The 18786-nt window shown below is 42.1% G+C and overlaps 3 protein-coding genes and 1 long non-coding RNA gene across 6 annotated transcripts in view; 1 reads left to right on the top strand and 3 right to left on the bottom strand.

Moving 5' to 3' along the window:
- Gm32730 overlaps positions 1–18786 on the top strand; it is a 49487-nt gene that overhangs the window by 8173 nt on the left and 22528 nt on the right. For 2 of the 3 annotated variants that reach the window (XR_001780332.1, XR_001780331.1), the window contains 3 exons: positions 3593–3643; positions 10446–10466; positions 12441–12522. This is a non-coding gene — a long non-coding RNA (predicted gene, 32730). The remainder of the gene's footprint in view (positions 1–3592; positions 3644–10445; positions 10467–12440; positions 12523–18786) is intronic. The other variant, XR_880207.2, reaches the window with a different exon arrangement.
- Krtap1-3 (keratin associated protein 1-3) lies at positions 516–1432 on the bottom strand. Its single transcript, NM_001085526.2, has one exon. The coding sequence runs from the start codon at positions 1372–1374 to the stop codon at positions 853–855; it is 522 nt and encodes a 173-aa protein (NP_001078995.1). The 5' UTR covers positions 1375–1432; the 3' UTR covers positions 516–852.
- On the bottom strand, positions 7403–8161 carry Krtap9-3 (keratin associated protein 9-3). The gene has a single exon (NM_029351.2). It carries the CDS (start codon positions 8107–8109, stop codon positions 7699–7701), a length of 411 nt encoding a protein of 136 aa, NP_083627.2. The 5' UTR covers positions 8110–8161; the 3' UTR covers positions 7403–7698.
- Positions 12701–13363, bottom strand: Gm11938 (predicted gene 11938). The gene has a single exon (NM_001127354.1). The coding sequence runs from the start codon at positions 13320–13322 to the stop codon at positions 12927–12929; it is 396 nt and encodes a 131-aa protein (NP_001120826.1). The 5' UTR covers positions 13323–13363; the 3' UTR covers positions 12701–12926.

Here is an 18786-nt window from a genome sequence, read left to right on the forward strand (position 1 = left end):
TTGAGGAGGGGCTGGCCTTATGAGAGAGCTAGCTAAAATTGATCCCACAAGTGAGCTAGAAAACAAGCCACTAAGTTCCTGACTCTGAGTTTCTGCCTTGACTTTCCTCAGTGATGAACTGTGTTCTGGAAGTATAAGCCAAACAACCTCTTTGCTCCCCATGTTTTTGGACACAATGTTTATTGACGGCAGCAAAATAAAACAAGACCAGGGCAATGCTACAACTTTTTTGGGGTCTAACCACTGTTGGAATTCATCCCATTTCCTAACAGGTATAAGAAGAATATAAAAAAACAGGGCTGACAAGGCAGCTCAGTGGGTAAAGGCACTTGCCTCTAAGCCCGATGACTGGAGTTCAGTCCTCAGAATCATAAGGTGGAAGGAGAGACTGATCTCTACTTACATGCCCCACTCCCCACACAAAATAGATAAGTGTATAGAATCAAACTCAGAAATCTTTTAGATGGATCTCCATGAAGTATCTATTATTTGCACACTAAATAAAAAGAAGCAAGTTTTGATATGCCAACAGATATAATTTATTATTTTGGATACATTAGCCTTCATTTATAAGAGGAATTTACAGAACAATGGAAGAAGAATGAAAACTATCTTCGTGTAGAAGAATCTTCCATGGCCTTGACAGCACCAAGCCTTGGAAAATAGGGACAATCCCAAGGTAAATTGATTTTCTTGTTTGGGGATCAAGTTTGTATTTTATTATTTTCATAGAGGATATCAAAGCCTTTCCAGTATTAGATGGAAAAAAATGTTTAGTAAGGCCAAGTATTTGTGCCCCAAACACAAGCCATATCAAAATTCAAGATCCTTTGGGAATCAGCAACCTGGGTCTTAACAGGTAGGCTCACAGCAGTTAGACTCAGAGCAGCTGGGTGGGCAGCAGTAGCAGCAGCAGGCTGGGCGGCAGCAGGACTGTCCACAATAGGATGGACGGCAGCAGGAGGCCTGGGCATGGTGCAGCTGGCAGCAGGTTGGGGGTGTGCAGCTTACCACACAGCAGGGGGGCAGGCAGGTGCCCTCCACGCGGCAGTCAGGGCGGCACCATCTAACACGGCAGCTCACGGCTCCACTGCCACCCTCCTGGCCACTGCCAGTTCCACAGCAGCTGGGCTGGCAGCAGCTGGGCTGGCAACAGCTGGTCTGGGAGCAGCAAGGTTGGCAGCAACTGGATTGGCAGCAGCTGGGCTGGCAACAGCTGGACTGGCAGCAGCTGGGCTGGCAGCAGCTGGACTGGGAGCAGCTAGGCTGGCAGCAGCTGGGCTGGCAGCAGCTGGGCTGGCAGCAGCTGGAGCCACAGGTGCCACCAGTGGAACATGTGGGAAAGCCACAGAAGCTAGTAGCGCAGCAGGCCATGGTGTCAGAAGTTGATCTGTGCTGAAGGTTTGTTTGCTTAGAGAAGTTTTTTGAATTTGTGTGGTGAGTGCCACTCCAGTCTTTTTATAATCCCTGGCTGGCTGCTGTTTCCCTAATTTCCAAAGTGTCTTCCTTGTTTATGTTTATGTAGTTTTTCTCTAAATGATAATTGTTTGTTTCTGAGTTACTTGTTCAGACTTCTGAAAGCCCGTAAAAAGCTGATTTTATTTGGTGTTCAATTAGACTTCTTGACTACAGTGAAGTAGTCATTAGCGTTCATTGGAAACATGAGCCTGGATCACCCATATTCACTATAATCTTCCTACCGCCAACGACTAATTGACTAATGCTACTCCTATTTAAGGAGAGTCAAAAATTACTCAGTGTTGACATTTGTAATTGGTTCTTGAATCTCACATGGAAGTTCAATATTTTTGCCTGTTTCCTTTGACTGGGATGAAAGGTGGGTTCAACTGGACAGAAAAGATGCCTCCTTCTCTGCACCTGGGAAATGTGAATGGTTCGTTATCACTAATGATTGCTGAGCACTTATCATGTATCTAGACAACTGTCTATATCTTGTATAAATCCACTTCTTTTTCACATCAACCTTAAGGGTGGGCTCTACTGCTGCTGTCATAATTCAGGGGAAGAAACTGAGCCATTACCATTAGCTTGGTGTTTTTATGGGACTCCTAACAGCAGGAATGGGGGTGTCTCTCTCTCTCTTTTGGTTGCTTTTGGAACCCCTTTCTTGCTGTTGGGTTAACTTATCCAGCCCTGATATGAAGGTTTGTGCCTAGGCTTACTGTAACTTGCTATACCATCTTTTGTTGCTATTCCTAGGAGGCCCACTATTCCTGAAGGGAATGAAGGAAGTGTGGATCTAGAAGAGAGAGAAGGTGGGAGGGCACTGGAAGGAGTAGAGGAAGGGAAAACTGTAGGCAGGATGTATTGTATTAAAGAAGAAAAAAAGAAACAAACAAAGAAAGAAGTTCCTCAAAGCCATAAAAAAACCAAGTGGTGAATCTGAAGTCTGAGCTTCTACCATCTGACTGCAGATAAAATGTAGCTTTCTTTTCCCGTTGGTGTGTATGAGTGTGCATGCACGCGCACACTCGAGAGTGTGTGTGTCAACATTTATGTACATGAGCAAGTGTATGCATGTGCCATGGAGCTGTGGAGGTCAGAAGACAACTTCATGTGTGGGTTCTCACCTTCTACCTTTTCTGAAACGAGGTCTCTTGTTCTGCACTGCCTGGGCCAAACTAGGTGTCCTTCAGGCTTCTGGCAATTCTCTTGTCCCCTGTTCCCATCTCTCCATAGAAGTTCTGAGATTACAGATACCCTGGGCTTTTATGTGGATTCTGCAGAGTCAAACTCAAGTCCTCCTACTTGTGTGGTGAGCCCTTTACCCACGGAACTATCCCCCCAGCTTCTTTGGTTGGGTATTTTTTCACTTTAAGTGCTTGAAATATGCAGGTGGCCTGATAACCATCTCAGGGACTATTTCATTCATGATGAAATTTGAATTCAGCAGGATGCTTGATACTACAGATACTGATCTCGGGTGTTTAAGATGTTGCAGTGCATTGTTGATAAAAGCCCTGGAGATAATGACATTATGTGTGGCATTATTGTTTCTGGACTTTTCTACTTGGCACCGTTTTTAACAGTACAAGATTTAAGTCTACTTTCATGATTATGGACTTCGGTAATTACTAACAATAAAACACCAAGCTCAAGGTGAGCTGGCTCAGCAGATAAAAGAGCATGTGACCAAGCCTACCAAGCGCGATGACCTGAGTTTGATCCCTGTGGTGGGAGGAGGAGCCAACTCCTCTTCCCTGACCTCGGCATCCATGGATGCACACACAATCAATTTAGTAAAAAAGTCGAAAACCTGTCACTCAAAATTTGAGAGCTCTCCTTCTCTGTCACAGGGTGAAGCCGAGTCTGAACATTCCCTCACCAGCCTTGAATAAATCAAGAACACCGGATGTAACCAGACTTCTTTTTTTTTTCTTTCTACCACTAGAGTCTGTTTCATCTGTATTGATTTCCGTGGAAATCAAAAGAGACCAAAAATATTCACAATGTTGCTCTTTGTAGATTTCCCATCCTTTTTGGATACCAGGAACTGGTGTCTATGGACTAAGGGGAAATGCAGGTGCCTGGACAATGATGTCATAAACATTATCTTTCTTATTCTCTTCAGATTCCACTACATCATCTTGGAGGGCACAGACCACACCATTATATGAACAAGGTACTTTTTTTTAGCTATTTGTTTGTTTTTGTTTCTTTTAACTTTGACTCTCTGTCTAAGAGTGTCCTAATGTTTTGAGTGGTTTCTGTTTAAGATGGCACAGTCCTATTTCGGAGTGTTCTGGCTTTCTTCATGTTCATTTCACCAGGACTCTAAGCCAGTCTGATTTTAGATCTCTGAAGGATGTGGCTTGGTGGTTGATACACGAGCCACATGAGCACAGCATCCTTGCTTAGGGCATCTGTGCTCCTGTGTTTTGTAATTCGTCCCAGTGACCTCAATTGGGCAACGAATAAGCCTCAAGGACTTCCTTGCATCCCAGCTTTCTAGCCTTAATCAAGCAATGAGGCCTTCCTTGAGTTTTCTTTTTGTTTTTTGTTTTTTGTTTTTTTGAGACAGGGTTTCTCTGTATAGCCCTGGCTGTCCTGGAACTCACTCTGTAGACCAGGCTGGCCTTGAACTCAGAAATCTGCCTGCCTCTGCCTCCCGAGTGCTGGGATTAAAGGCGTGTGTCACTATAAGTTTTCTAAACACAAACCTATAGCATTTTGATGCATGTGGGTTGACATCCTTCTAAGCGAAAGATGTCTCAAGCCCTTAACCTTTTAGTCCAGTTGGGAGTCAGGAGACCTATATGTTAGGATCTGGGACGTTGATTGGGTTGTAACCTCACCAAGCACAGGTTGTTTCTGGATGTGGGGCTGTGTTCACACAGAAGAAGGCACATATCATTCTTCATGCCAATGTACTGTAGGTCTGAAAAGCCGTGTTCCTTGGGTATATGTTAATGTCAAGATGGCGTTTTTTTTTCTGATTGTTGTAAAGTTGTACTATGGAGGCCTCACTCCTCTCCTTTTAATAAATTGAAGGAAAAAAAATCATATAATGTGAAATAACTATTTAAATGTGTACAATAAAGTGACGTTTAGTGCATTTTGTGTATGTGTTTTGTGTAGTACGTGTACGCATGAGCATGTGAGTGCACATTCCTAGGCATGTGCCTACGGGGGAGCCCAGATGGCACTATGAGGACTCTTCATTATTGTCCTCTAGCTCCCTCCTCCTCTTCCTCTCCTCCTCCTCCCCTTCTTCCATGCTATTTATTATTATTAGTGTGTGTGCAGGGATGTGCACATGTTGTGAGGTACACGTAGTAGAGAGAACAATATTGTGGAGTCTGTTCTTTCCTCCCATCTTTACCTGGGTTCTGAGGATATCCAGAGATGACCAGATTTTCATGACACCGAACCATCTTGGTGGCTCCTCCATCTTATTGTCTGAGAGAAGATCTCTCAGTGGATCTGAAGTTCTCCATGTTGATTAGGCTGGATGGCCAGCATGCTCCTAGGATCCTCCTGTCTCAACTCCCTCAGTGCTGGGCTTACCAGCAGGCATGGCTATACCTGGCTTTTTATTTGGATACTGGGGATTTGAACTCAGGTCTTCTTCCTTCTACAGCAAACACTCTCACCCACTGTGCTATCTTCTTAGTCTCATGGTGCATTTAATGTATGGTGTCAAAAGTGCTTTTTATTACCCCAGAAGAATACCCTATAACCTTCAAAAATCACTTGCTGTACCTTGCTAACCATGACCTGTAGTTCACCATGATGATTCTATGACTAAAGATTTTTATCCTATGGCATAGAAGCTCCATTATGAATCTTCTGTTTCATGCTTGCTTGGCTCTAGAAGACTCTTTGGAGATTAGGGCAAGAATGGTGACAGGATGTGACCAAGATTGTGTTCTGTATTCTGCCTCATGGGACTCGAGAGGATTGTATAGGTACAAAACTGCAGATTGGTAGTCTGATAGCTCCTTTCATCATTTCCCAAAGTACATATCTAGGAACACTAGTTACAAGATGTTAACAAGTAAGATAAGAACAGTAAACATCCTGGCTTACTACTCAGTTTGGGCACGATGGGTAGAAATGATCTTCTTGCAGGACAACAGGACCTTGTTAAGGTTCTAAAGCAACTTCTTATAAAATCTTCAAGATGACAGTCATCTTGGTTTGATTTGTTGCTACTATGAGAAAACATTCTGACCAAGGACCACATATGGAAGACAAGGGTTTTATTTCAGTTTCTACTTCCAAGTCATCGTCCAGCACCGAGGGAAGGCAGGTGCAGAAATTAGAAAGGAACTAAGCAAGTGTGTTTCTGGCTAGAATTAAGCAAGTGTGCTTCTGGCTAACTCCCTGGCCTGTGCTTAGCAAGCTTCATTTTCTTTTGGTCCTTGGTTGTTATTTTTTATTTAGGTATTTTTAGTTTCTGAGAAATTTCACATATGAGCATTGGAGTGTTATATTAACATCATTTCTACCCACTGTTTCCCCCAACTTCTCTCATGCCACCACTCCCTCTCAAATGCATGATTCCTTCTTTTAAAAATAATATTTCTCTTGCTGAGTTGAGTCTCTTTAGTGTTGCCAAACTGCACATGTGTATATGCTGACCCCTTGGGATTGGGTGACATATCAGGGAGCTGTCCCTAGAGAAAACAGATTCTGTCTCTGTCAGGAGCCATTGATTTCCTATTACAGCTCTCCATCTAGGGGTGAGAGCTTGAAAACTTATCCCTATCTAGAACCAATATCCATAATATTCTAAGAATTCAAAAGACAAACAACCAAGAAACCAAAGGATGCAGTTAAACATGGGCTACAGATCTGAACAGAATAGAATTTAAGGTGGCTAAGAAATACCTATGAAAGTACACAGCATTCGTAGAAGTTAGGGAAATGCAAATTAAAACTACTTTGGTCTTTCATCTCACCGCACTCAGAGTGGGTAAGATCAAGAAAATAACTGACAAGTGCTGGTGAGGATGAGGAGAAAGGGATCCTTCATACATTTTTGGGTGAGATTTCCACCTGGTTCAGCTTGCTTTCTTACACAGCTCAGAACGACCTGCCTAGGGATGGTATTGCCCACTGTGGGCTGAGTCCTCCTACATCAATCAACAGTCAAGAGAATTCTTTGGACATGTATTTGCAGGCCAATCAGATCTAGACATTTCTTCAGTTGAGGTTCCCTCTTCCCAGGTGACTCTCGATTGCACGAAGCTGACAATACAAGCTAACCAGGACAACCATAAAGCTTGTGATATTATTGGGTCATTGAGTACTTTTCCTATGTGGATGTCTGAGGATAATAGCAGCATGCTACTGTTTATTAGATGATCTATATATCTCTCCATGGAAGGGATATAACACAGTTTCCAGATGAGAAGTAGTTGCCCAGGCCAAGTGAAGTGACTTACTCAAGGAGTCAAGGATCATTGGACCGGTGGGTAGAAACATCTTATGTTATTATTTTGCCAGCCAGGGTTTCTGGTCTTTCATTCTGCATCACACCTCAGAATCCCTTTTGTTCTGCATCACACCTCAGAATCCCTTTTGTTCTGCATCACACCTCAGAATCCCTTTGATGCTTGAAAGAATCAGATGTAGACTCACATTTGAGTGACGAGAGGGGTTTGGCAATGCCCTAGACACCAAAAGGACACAAACTTCCTCTTTGTAAAACTGACTTTGGTACACAGGGGCCACTCTGTTCAGGTGTCTTAATTATTGTTGTGTTTTGTGGGTGATGTATTTCAGTTGCAGAAATAATGGGCCATTGAGGGAGAATCAAAGAAAGAGAATTATTAAAATGAAAAACTGTAGTGGCTTATTGAGATTTTGAAAGAATCCAATACTCAGTATTATTAAAATATTTCAAGGAACAGAAAGCATTGACAATAACTTTTTACCATTGAAGAGACAAAATACTTTTTATTAAATACAAATCCCAATTGGCTATTGAAGTAGTTCTGGTAATATTTATAGTAATGTAGTATACACTCCTTTCCACACAGTGGGTCTTTTGTTGGTGTTCAAGCCAACAAAGATGTTGGCTCTTCCACCCCAAATGAATTTACCTCCTGGGAAATTATGTAGCCGTGTCAATAGCTGAGTTATCAATACTGAAGTTTAGAAGATTATTTTAAGGGTTGTAATTAGTTCATTTTGAAGTGTCATCTTCCTAAGATTCTTGCCAGAAGGCTTTCAACAGCTGGGCTCAGAGCAGCTGGGCTGGCAGCAGTAGCAGCAGCATGCTGGGCGGCAGCAAGACTGTCCACAGTAGGATGGACGGCAGCAGGAGGCCTGGGCATGGTGCAGCTGGCAGCAGGTTGGGGGTGTGCAGCTCACCACACAGCAGGGGGGCAGGCAGGTGCCCTCCACGCGGCAGTCAGGGCGGCACCATCTAACACGGCAGCTCACACCTCCACTGCCACCCTCCTGGCCACAGCCAATGCCACCCCCAAAGCCAGTCTCGCAACAGCTTGGCTGGCAGCAGCTGGCCTCACAACAGCTGGGCTGGCAACAGCTGGACTGGGTGCAGGTGGGCTGGCAGCAGCTGGAGCCACCTGTGGAGCAAGTGGGAAAGCCACAGAAGCTTGTAGCACAGCAGGCCATTGTGTTACCGTTGAGTTGAGAGCTGTGTAGTTGAGAGGAGTTTCTGGATTCTGGCTGCCTATCCTACCAAGAGCCTTTTATAATCCTTGGCCAGTCACTCTGCGACAGGTAACATATTTATCTTGTTACTCCTAAAACCAGACTTTCTGGCCCTCTGAGTTACTTTAAACATATCTGTAAGTGGGTGTGTCTTTGTTGCTCAGCTAATGCTCATTACATATGCTCATCTGAGGTAGACATGTTAAATGCTTTAAGCCCAAACAGAGTTGTGATTTCCACTTGAGTCTTAGCTTCAGTTTTGTGTTTGTGGTCACAGCACCTGACAAGGTGACTCTCATCGGAATTATAATAATGGGGACATACTCACCAAATCTCAAGTATTCAGGAAAGAGTTGTTGACCCTGGGTTGTACTTCAAAAAGACTGTCTTTATGCTTCTAGTTATATTTTATTGGTAAGATCACAGTTTCTACATTGTTGCTCAGAAAGTGATATATTATACATTGACAGGTATTTACAGATTCCTCCATATATATGTATGTATATATATATATATATATATATATATATATATATATATATATATATATATACACACTCTTCTAAATATACTTATTTATATATTATATATACATATATTTAGAAAAGTATATATGTATTTTCTACACTTAAGTTATTAATATTTGAGGAAACATTTGTCACTCAGAAGAGTATATGGAACAAATCCTGTTGCACTCCAATTCAATTTGAAGAAGAGGCTAAAATTTTATAAATAGTAACTGGGGAAAAACACACACAAAATCTTCAAGTGAAATTTATACTTCTTTATGTGCATTAAAAAATTAATGCTATGTGGATCATCCGGGCAACATCCCTCAAAGTCAGAGTTGATTTCAATTTATGTCATTTATGTTATTGTGCCATGTGTGCAACAAAGAGGACAACAGGTCAATTTATAAAGAGGAGCCAAGGATACAAATGGAGTCAGGAAAATAGTATTTTTTTCTGCTTCATAATGTTTGTAAGGGAGATTGAAAATGGTTTATCAATATGTGTTAGTGGTTATAAATGCAAAAACTTAAGGTAAATCTTAACAAACAATAAGCTAAAACAATTCCTGGTAGCCAACAGAAGGCAATGTGATATTTATTTCCACTAAGTGTTTAGGGTTACGTGAGTGGACATGAAAAACATGTAGTGGCCAAAAGCCACTTTTGCTGCCTGTAGTGTGTTTACTGACCTTGTACATGTGGCTAGAAACACAAAGTTGCCTTTTAGGAGAGGGTGATACTGTTGCAAACAGCGCTAAGATTACACTGGAATAGCATGCATACCAGTCTCAGTAAAGGTGGATGCTGTCTGGTAGCCATGACTACAGACATGAAGTTGAAAATGGTTACATGTAACCACTGAATAATGCAAAGAAAAACTAATAAGTCATCTTTTCGACCACTTCATATTTTGGGTGCAGAAAGCAATATGCTTTCATTAGAAGTATCACAAACTTGTTTTGGTTTACTCTGCACAGAACACTAAAGGCTATAAAGAAAGAGTAGAATTATCTGTTTCATTTTGCTGGGGTGCACAAGGTATCAGTGGAGTTCATTTAAAAAAATGAATTCAATACAGAGCCATTCTCAAAAATCCTAGATTGGAACATCTGTGTGCTGGTAGAGGTGACTTCTCATTTTCCCTCAGTGTCAATTGTTAGGAGAACACAGTGATCTGGGATCAGATAAATTTGCAAAAGTTAAATGAGCACTGAATTCACATAGGGAAGAGCTGGCTTTGCTGACAGGAGCCTGATATAGCTGTCTCCTGAGAGACTTTGCCAGAGCCTGGCCAATACAGATGTAGATGATTGCAGCCAACCATTGCACTGAGCATGGGGACTAAAATGGAGGAGTTAGAGAAAGGACTGAAGGAGCTGAAACGGGTTGTAACCCCATAGGAAGGACAACAATATCAACCAACCAGACCCCCAGAGCTCCCAAAGACTACACCACCAACCAGGGAGTACACATGGAGGGACCCATGTCTCCAGCTGCATATGTAGCAGAGGATTGCCTTATCTGGCATCAATGGGAGGGGAGGCCCTTGGTCCTGTTAAGGCTCCATGTCCCAGCATAGGGGAATGCTTTGGAGGTGACGTGGGAGTGGGTATGTGGGTGAGTAGAGGAACACCCTCATGGACGCAGAGGAAAGGGGGGATGGAATGGACAGTTTGTGGAGGGGAAACCGGGGAGGGGGACAGCATTTGAAATGTAAATAAATAAAATAACCAATAAAAAATAAAGCCCCCTCTCCTGTCCTTAGCCAGTTCTTTTTCTTTTCTAGCCTGGCTGCTTTCCAGATTCAGTGAGTATCAGTCAAACTCTTTTATGTATCACCTTTATTTTAAATAGATTTTAGAAGTTCAAAAATATAGACATGAGGTGTTGGGTAGGATAAACTATGGAATAATAATGTGAAAGACACAGCAAAGATGTACAAGTATGTTATAGCCCCTTTAAGCATTTTAAACCCAGAATTGAAAGAAGTCACATTTACCTTCTAGCAGTTCCTTGACTCCCACTTTGAATTTAACAGACTTTCTGGTTTTCTTTGCTTGTCATCTTCATTGTGGACTTCTCTCTCTCTCTCTCTCTCTCTCTCTCTCTCTCTCTCTCTCTCTCTCTCTCTCTCTCTCTCTCTCTCTCTCCATATGTGTTCAGGTTTTTGTATGCATGTAAATGGGAGCCAAAACTCAACCTGTCTGTCTGTCTTTCTTCCTTCCTTCCTTCCTTCCTTCCTTCCTTCCTTCCTTCCTTTCTTCCTTCCTTCCTTTCTTTCTTTCCTTCTTTCCTTCTTTCCTTCTTTCCTTCCTTCCTTCTTCCCTCCCTCCCTCCCTCCCTCTTCCCTCCCTCCCACCTTTCTTTCTTTCTTTCTTTCTTTCTTTCTTTCTTTCTTTCTTTCTTTCCTTCCTTCCTTCCTTCCTTCCTTCCTTCCTTCCTTCCTTCCTTCCTTCCTTCCTTCTTTCTTTCTTTCTTTCTTTCTTTCTTTCTTTCTTTCTTTCTTTCTTTCTTTCTTTCTTTCTTTCTTTCTTTTTTCTTGATAGAGTGTCCCTCATGGAAACGTGGGGCTTGCTGATTAAGCTGTGCCTGCCCTCCCTCCCTACTGGGGAATTACAAGCCTGTACTGCCATGTCCGACTTCTTCCATGGGTCCTGGGGCTTGAACTTCTCTCCTAATTCTTGCATGGCAAGCACTTTGCTGACTGAGTCATCTTCACAAGAAACATCACAGACTATCCCAGCACCAACTCCTATTGTGCCATGCATGGACCCGAGGCTTTAGACAGCTCCTTAGAGCTTTCTTTCTGACTCGACTGGCTGATAGGCAAAGCATATTAATTCTCTAAATGATCCTTCCTCTTCATATATCCAGTGCTCTAGCCAAATTGTATAGATGGGCCTTGAGGTACTTCCCCCATACCTCGGCCATACTGTTTCCATGGATGAGGTCACCACTTTCCTTCTAGTCTGGGTAACTAAATTTTAACTCATATAAGATACTAACAGTTTTCAAACTTCCTTATTCTTTCTAATAACAAGAATAGTAACATCTTCGTGGATCCTATATGTATACTTCTATTTCTCATATTCATCTATGTAGTTGTGTCAAGGTAGATATGACTCATCTTCCCAGAGGCTTTTAATAAAAGAAACATTTTGAGCTGGAGAGATGGCTCAGTGGTTAAGAGCACAGCTTCTCTTCCAGAAGACCTGGTTTCAATTCCCAACACTAACAGGGCAGATCATCACCCTCTGTCACTCTAGTTCCATGGGATCCCATAATCTTTTACAACCTCTGAAAGGACCAGGCACACACATGGTGAAGAGACATACATACAGCCAAAACACCCAAACATATGAAATCAAATAGTAAATAAATAAATAAATAAATAAATAAAGAAAGAAAGAAATGGACATATTAAAATTTTTCTTTATTTTTTATCACATGTATAGATACATCTAAATGCATAAACACAGCTTCATGTCTTCCTCATGTGTTTATGTTTTAGAGCTGACCATTTGATATTGGAAATTGGAAAACCAATTGGGGGCTCATCTATGGGGAAGATTCATTTTCCCCCTTTCAGTAGTCATTAATTTTATACAGCCTTTCACTTAGGGGTGGGGCTTTGTGCATTTTTGAGGGAAAAAATTTAAACCCTCAATTGAATGTTTCTTATAGTCCGTGCAGTCTGTGACTTGCAGGTGCTAAGCAATTAGCATTTTTGAGACCTAATTAAGAGAAGAGCACGAATAAACAGACTCCCTTCTTCTGGTAGGTTGTCCATGTTCCAGTGGATGGCTATACAGTCACGCAAACAACGCAGCATTAATTGGACTCAGTGGGCAAACAAAACAGAGGTATGAAGTTGGGAGAGGGTCATGGTTGGCGGGGAGGAGAGGAAGTTCTCTGGAAGGAATTGAAGGGGGATTGTGGAAGACATATGTGATCAACATAACTTGTAGCATGTGTAGCAAATTCTCAAAGAATAAATTAAAAATATTTTAAAAGGCACACGGAAGAACAATCAAAGCAATGTGAGGCCCAAGAAGTGAAATTTATTTTTAAATGAATATGATCCAAGACTTTAGACCCAAGAGAGAAAGAAGGACACAGACAGCTATAAAGACTTGCACAAGTCTTCTGGGCCTCCATTCACAAGCTGGCTGATTTAGGATGGCTCAGGGCAGGAGTTTACAAGAAGAAACTGGAACATGACTATTTTCTAAAGGATGACTCTTGCCCCAGGTGCTCAGCTCACTGCTCAGCAGCAGGTGTTGCATGGGGAAGTCCTGCAGGTGGTGCGACAGGGAGCAGGCTGGCAGCAAGGGGGCCTGCAGCAGGGAGCCTGCACTGAGATGGGCTGGCAGCAGGTGGAGGCCCAGCAGCAAGGCCTGCAGACCACAGCTGTGCAAGAGGTGGGGCAGCAGGTGATGGGGCGACAGCAGCCCTGCTGCAGGCTGCAGGGGTCACAGCAGATGGGGCGGCGACAGGGCTCACAGATGGGCCTGGTGCAATGGGGCACACAGGTCACAGGGCGACACACTGTGGTCTGGCAGGACACTGGGCGGCAGCAGCAGGGGTCCCTGCAGCAGCAGGGCTGGCAGCAGCCTCCTCCACAGCTCTGGGAGGAGAAGGATCCACAGCAGGAGCCTGTCATGGTTGTGTCTGGGCTGGAGTGGGGCTGAGAAGTGAAGAGAGGTTGGGAGTTCTCAGGTGTGATGTCTCCTCTGGGTCGGGTCCCTTTATATACCTGTGCTGATGACACCTCTTGTTTATCTTTTGACTAATTAAGCCAATGTCTCTTTGGCTAATGGTTGAGTCATTGATTGCCCTCATTAAGTAATTCTCATTGCATCTCTAAATATGAACATCTTACACTCACTGTTCATTGTGGAAACTTGGAAATTACAGCTATGAGGTGATAGAGTGCTATTTGACAGAAAAATTGAGGGTTTATGGAGTGGAGAGTGATGTTGGGGTCTACTTACCCATCATGTATTGATTGATTCCTGAGGCAAGTTACTATGATCTCAGACATTCATCACTCCTCAGTGATGAAGACACTCCAAATTCTGTCTTCTCATTTTGATTATGCAACATCATGAACTGCAGTCACCCTTCATGTAATGGAACCCCGGGACTTTCTCTCTTATCTGACACTGAATTTACCTGTGGACCAATCTCCCTCAGATCCTTCTACTATCTCTTGGGCTCATTTTAACTATCAACATTAAGATAACCTGGATTTCAACATAATTATGTATAATAAGGTATGAGATGCAGAGATCATGGACTGGATCCTTCTCCCTTAATGAGTACCCTGGAAGCATGTGTCCATAAACCAAACAGGCACTAGACACATTGTTTTATATGGGATTCTTTGACAATATATTTATTTACTGTTTGGTACAAGATAATACAAATTCCTCAGCTAGAACAGCAGCTCAGATGCAGAAAATTAAAATGTATTTTAGATGTGTTTATTTTATTTTCTATGACTGTTTTGCCTATACATATGTGTATATACTATGTACGAGCCTCGTCCTCTAAGAGGTCAAAAGGGGGCATTGGACGCCCTGGACCTGGAATTACAGATAGTTGAGAGTCACCACATGGATGCTGGAAATTAAACCTCGGTCTTTTGCTAGCAGCAAGCACTCTTAGAAATATTCAGCCATCTCTCTAAGTCCTCCCAAGTTTATTTTTATAAATCATGTATGAATTAATGATATAATCCAAGGTCACTGCTCTCTAGTTCTTCCAACTTTATTTTTATAAAGTGTGTGTGTGTTAAATGACATTATCTAAGGTCACTGAGCATCATCATTTTTCCCAGTTTCTGGTCACAGGGAACTGATTTTCATTTCAAAATCCTATTTTTTTTTGTTGCTTGTTTGAGACAGGGACTCACTGTGTATCCCAGGCTAGCCTTGAACTAATGATTCGCCTGCTTCAGATGCCCAAAGGTTGGGATTACAGATGTGCACATACCATCATGCCTAACTGGAAACATGGCTTTTCTATGTATGTGTTGGTGTATGTGTGAGTACATTGCACATGCCTGCATGTGTGTGCATGTGCATGTGCATGTGCACGTGTGGAAGCCGGAGGTCCCTGTCAGTGTTTTCTTCTTGTGCTTCACCTTACTTTTTGGAGACAGGATCTCTTGCCTGAACTTGAATTTAGCTCACTGATTCAGCCAATTTTTCTGGCCAATTAACTCCACCTGTCTCCACTTCGCCTCATGGCTGGGCTTACAGATGCACACTGCTGTACCCAGCCTTTGCACTGGGGCTAAAGGTCCAAACTCAGATAGGGATGCTTCTGTGGCAAGAACTTTACTCACTGAGCTATTTCCGCAGCACAGATGCTGTGGGGAGATCCCCTCCCCCTAGTCCTTGATATCCTATGACTATCATCAAGTGGAAATGATACAAGGTTTTTTACGCCTAGTCTGCCTAGGTGTTATTCAATCCATCTTCCATGGAAGGTAGGCAGGAAGGCTGCCCCACAGTTGTACAATACTGTGGCTCTGCTCAAAACACATTGGATGTGCTTCTTCAGGGTGGGTCTCCTTAATTTCCAGCTTTGCAAATCTTTCTATAACTTCTGAGGCAGCATCTAGGTGATTTTAGAATGATCCCTGTCACAACACACACATATGCACAAGTTTGTCCCAGCTCCAGGATCTAAAGCCACTTCAGTAGTAACTAAAACATAATTTAACTACTTTTAAAGGAACTAGAGTGCAGTTGGTAGAATGCTTGCCTAACACCCACAAAGCCCTGGCTTTGATCCCATATACTGGGCATAGTGGTACTCAGCTATAATCCCAGTATTTGGGAGGCAGAGACAAGAAGATCTGGAGTACAAGGTAATCTGCTACATAGCAAGTTCAAAGTCAGCATGGCCTACATGAGACATCACCCCAAAAGAAAAAACAATGTGAACTGACTGGATATACTGCCGACACCAGAGATAGAGGAGGGAGAAATGTAGATAAGTCTTATGGCTTGACATGCTTTAAAATCTCTCCTTTGTTCATATACAGGAGGTGGCTTCTTCTTCTTCTTCTTCTTCTTCTTCTTCTTCTTCTTCTTCTTCTTCTTCTTCTTCTTCTTCTTCTTCTTCTCCTCCTCCTCCTCCTCCTCCTCCTCCTCTTCCCTCTCCCTCTTCCTCTCCTCTTCCTCTTCCTTCTTCATCCTCCTCATCTTCATCTCCTTCTTCTCCTCCTCCTCCTTGCTCCTCTTCCTTCTCCTCTTTCTCCTCTTCTTCCCCCCTTTCTCCTCCTTTTCTTCCTCCTCCTGCTTCTCTTTCCTTTTCTCCTCCGCCTTCTCTTCTCCTCCCTCACCTTTCCCCTCCCTCTCCTTCTCCTCCTCCTCTTCCTTTTCAAACAGTAACATAAATAAAAACTTTTATGTTTGGTTCACATTAACAATCAGACTTCCTGTTGCTATGGAGTATCATAGTTTCCCCCCCCCCCACTGGGAGTCTCCTCTAAAGACACACAGCAACAACTTCATAACACAAATTTTTGTTACATATACTTCTTATCAGTCACCCCATAGGGATCTTTTCTTCCTCTTATATAGCGATCTACAAGAAAAGAATCTGAGGATGGCTCAGCAAACTCTTCAGGCTCTTTTTGTTACTGTAGCATACTTAGCCTGGCTTCCTAGCTCATCCTCATTGGATATATGGTTCATGTTCCCATCATCAATGATGCAGGGCTGAGAGTACTCAATGACTTGCTCTCACATTGGCAGCAAGACAGGTGCTGTTTTCTGAAACCACTTATCCGGGAACACTCAACACTCACACAAAGCTGGGCCACTCACTGGCTTTGTGTCCTGGGGTCATGTAATTGTGCATATCTGGTTGTGATGGGGATTAAATGAGCAAATACTCACCAAGGACTAAGAGCAGAGTCAGGCATTTCGTGTCTCATTTTTGTTAGATGAATGAATGCATTTTAGCTGGCTTTTAGACTGTAATCCCAGTACTCAGGGTGCGGAAGCAGGGACATTTCTAGTTTGAGGAATGCTTCAACTGTGTAGTGAGATGCTATCTAAAAAAATGTATTTAAAAGATTACATTATTGGAAAGGGCGCTATCTCAGGGTAAAGAGCTTTGGGTTATAAGCATCAGGACCTCAGTTAAACTCCCAGAACCCATGTTTTTGTTTTGTTTTGTTTTGTTTTGTTTTGTTTTAAAAGCAAGGTGTGGTAGCATATTATCATAATCCTGTGCTGGGGAGGAAGAGATAGGCAGATGCCCTGGGCTACCTGGACAGCCAGCCTACCTTAACCAGTGGTGATGACATCTAAGAAGTAACACCCAAGGTTCATGCCCCAAATAAACATGCATGTGCATGAATACACCACACACACACACACACACACACACACACACACACACACACCTCACACTTTAAAATTTGAATTCAGAGTAAAGTCAGCATGTGTGATGTGAGCCACTGCAGCCGCCACAGGATGCCCACCAAATAAGATGAATATTTAATGGTGAGTTTTCTTAATATCATAAAGTAAAATTAATGTACCAAGAAAGAAGAAACCATTTCCAGGGGAATTAGACTCCTGCTGAGTGAAGAGGCCAGAGGCCAAGTATGCTTCAGAGCCCTGGACGGTGTGTGTTACTGCAAACACCACCACCCAGCAACAGTCTTTTTTTTTTTTTTGTAAAGGTTTGTAAAGAATTTAGAAAGCTTCCTAGCAGTGGTGGGTAATATATTTTGATTATCAAATCATAGACCTCCATTCAATAACATTGTTGTGAATATATTTTGTGTGGAAGATATTCTTTTGTGATCTCAAACTCCTGATTGTTCATACAAGTGGAAGAACCATTGTATATATAATATGAATAGCTTACAGCTTACAAAATTCTTAATTTGGAGCATAAACACGCTGATTGTTTTATACAATTGAGCAACAATCTTCAAGCGTTAAAAGATAAATTAAATGTGTTATAATTTGGTTATATTTTTAAAATACCAGAGAATCCCACTATATCTAGTGGCATTCCAGAGAGAGAGAGAGAGAGAGAGAGAGAGAGAGAGAGAGAGAGAGAGAGAGAGAGAGAGAGACAGAATTCTTTAACAATACAAAACATTATTGTAGGTTCAACGAGACTTTGATAAATAGGTAAGTTTTTGAAATCAAAAGATAATTGAAAGTGACTTAAGTGTTTTCTCCAGGATGGTAACAGTTTCTTAAAACTCTTAATTTTTTATTTTGATTTTGGTAAGCACACAAAGAAATTGGCCTCACTGCGACACTTTCAAATATATCCTTATACTTTTAATATTAATGATATCATCATATACTTATTTGCTCTAAATACTATTTTCCTGGATCTTCTATCCCCCATTTAAATAATTCCCTCTCTTGCTTTTATAATATATAAATTCTATTACCCTCTTTTTTACCTCCAATAATAGCTTTTAGATACTATATTAATTCATAGTAGAAGCATGTGTTTACTTAAAAATATATAATTAAAAATCTAAAGAAGAAATTGAATATTATCAACTATGGCTAGGTTTTGTGTAATATTATAATTTAGGCATAAACAGATGTAGTTTATGGACAGTTGTGTGGCATTTCCTAGTAGTTTATCATCTTCATCCATTTAAATCTACGCCCCCCCTTTCTCTCCTTTTTGAGCAGGAGACAAGGAGGACAGGCTCGCTCTCATATATCCAGGCAGACCTCAAACCATGTAGCCATCATTGGCTTCGAACTCCTGATCCCCCCTCGTCTGATTTCATAGTGCTGGGCTTACGGGTGTGTGCCACCATGCCTGGTCTCTCTTTATCTCCCTTTCTTTTCCTCCATTTCTCTCTCTTGCAGGACCTTACTACATAGCTTAGGCTATCCACAAAGTTTTAATGGTTCTCCTGTGTCAACCTCCCAAGTTCTGGGATTATAAATTTGGACCACCGTGCTTAGCTAATTTTTTAAAATGTTTATATTTATGCTGCTTATGGTACGTAGTTTGCTTAGTTTTTGCACATCATCTTCCTACATACAGTAAATACTCTCTCAAGCAGGATCTCACGCTTCGTCCTTGGTAGAGTCTTCACTGCGTGAGCACAGTGC

Source organism: Mus musculus, chromosome 11, assembly GCF_000001635.26.
Source record: "Mus musculus strain C57BL/6J chromosome 11, GRCm38.p6 C57BL/6J".
NCBI classification, from domain to species: Eukaryota; Metazoa; Chordata; class Mammalia; order Rodentia; family Muridae; genus Mus; species Mus musculus.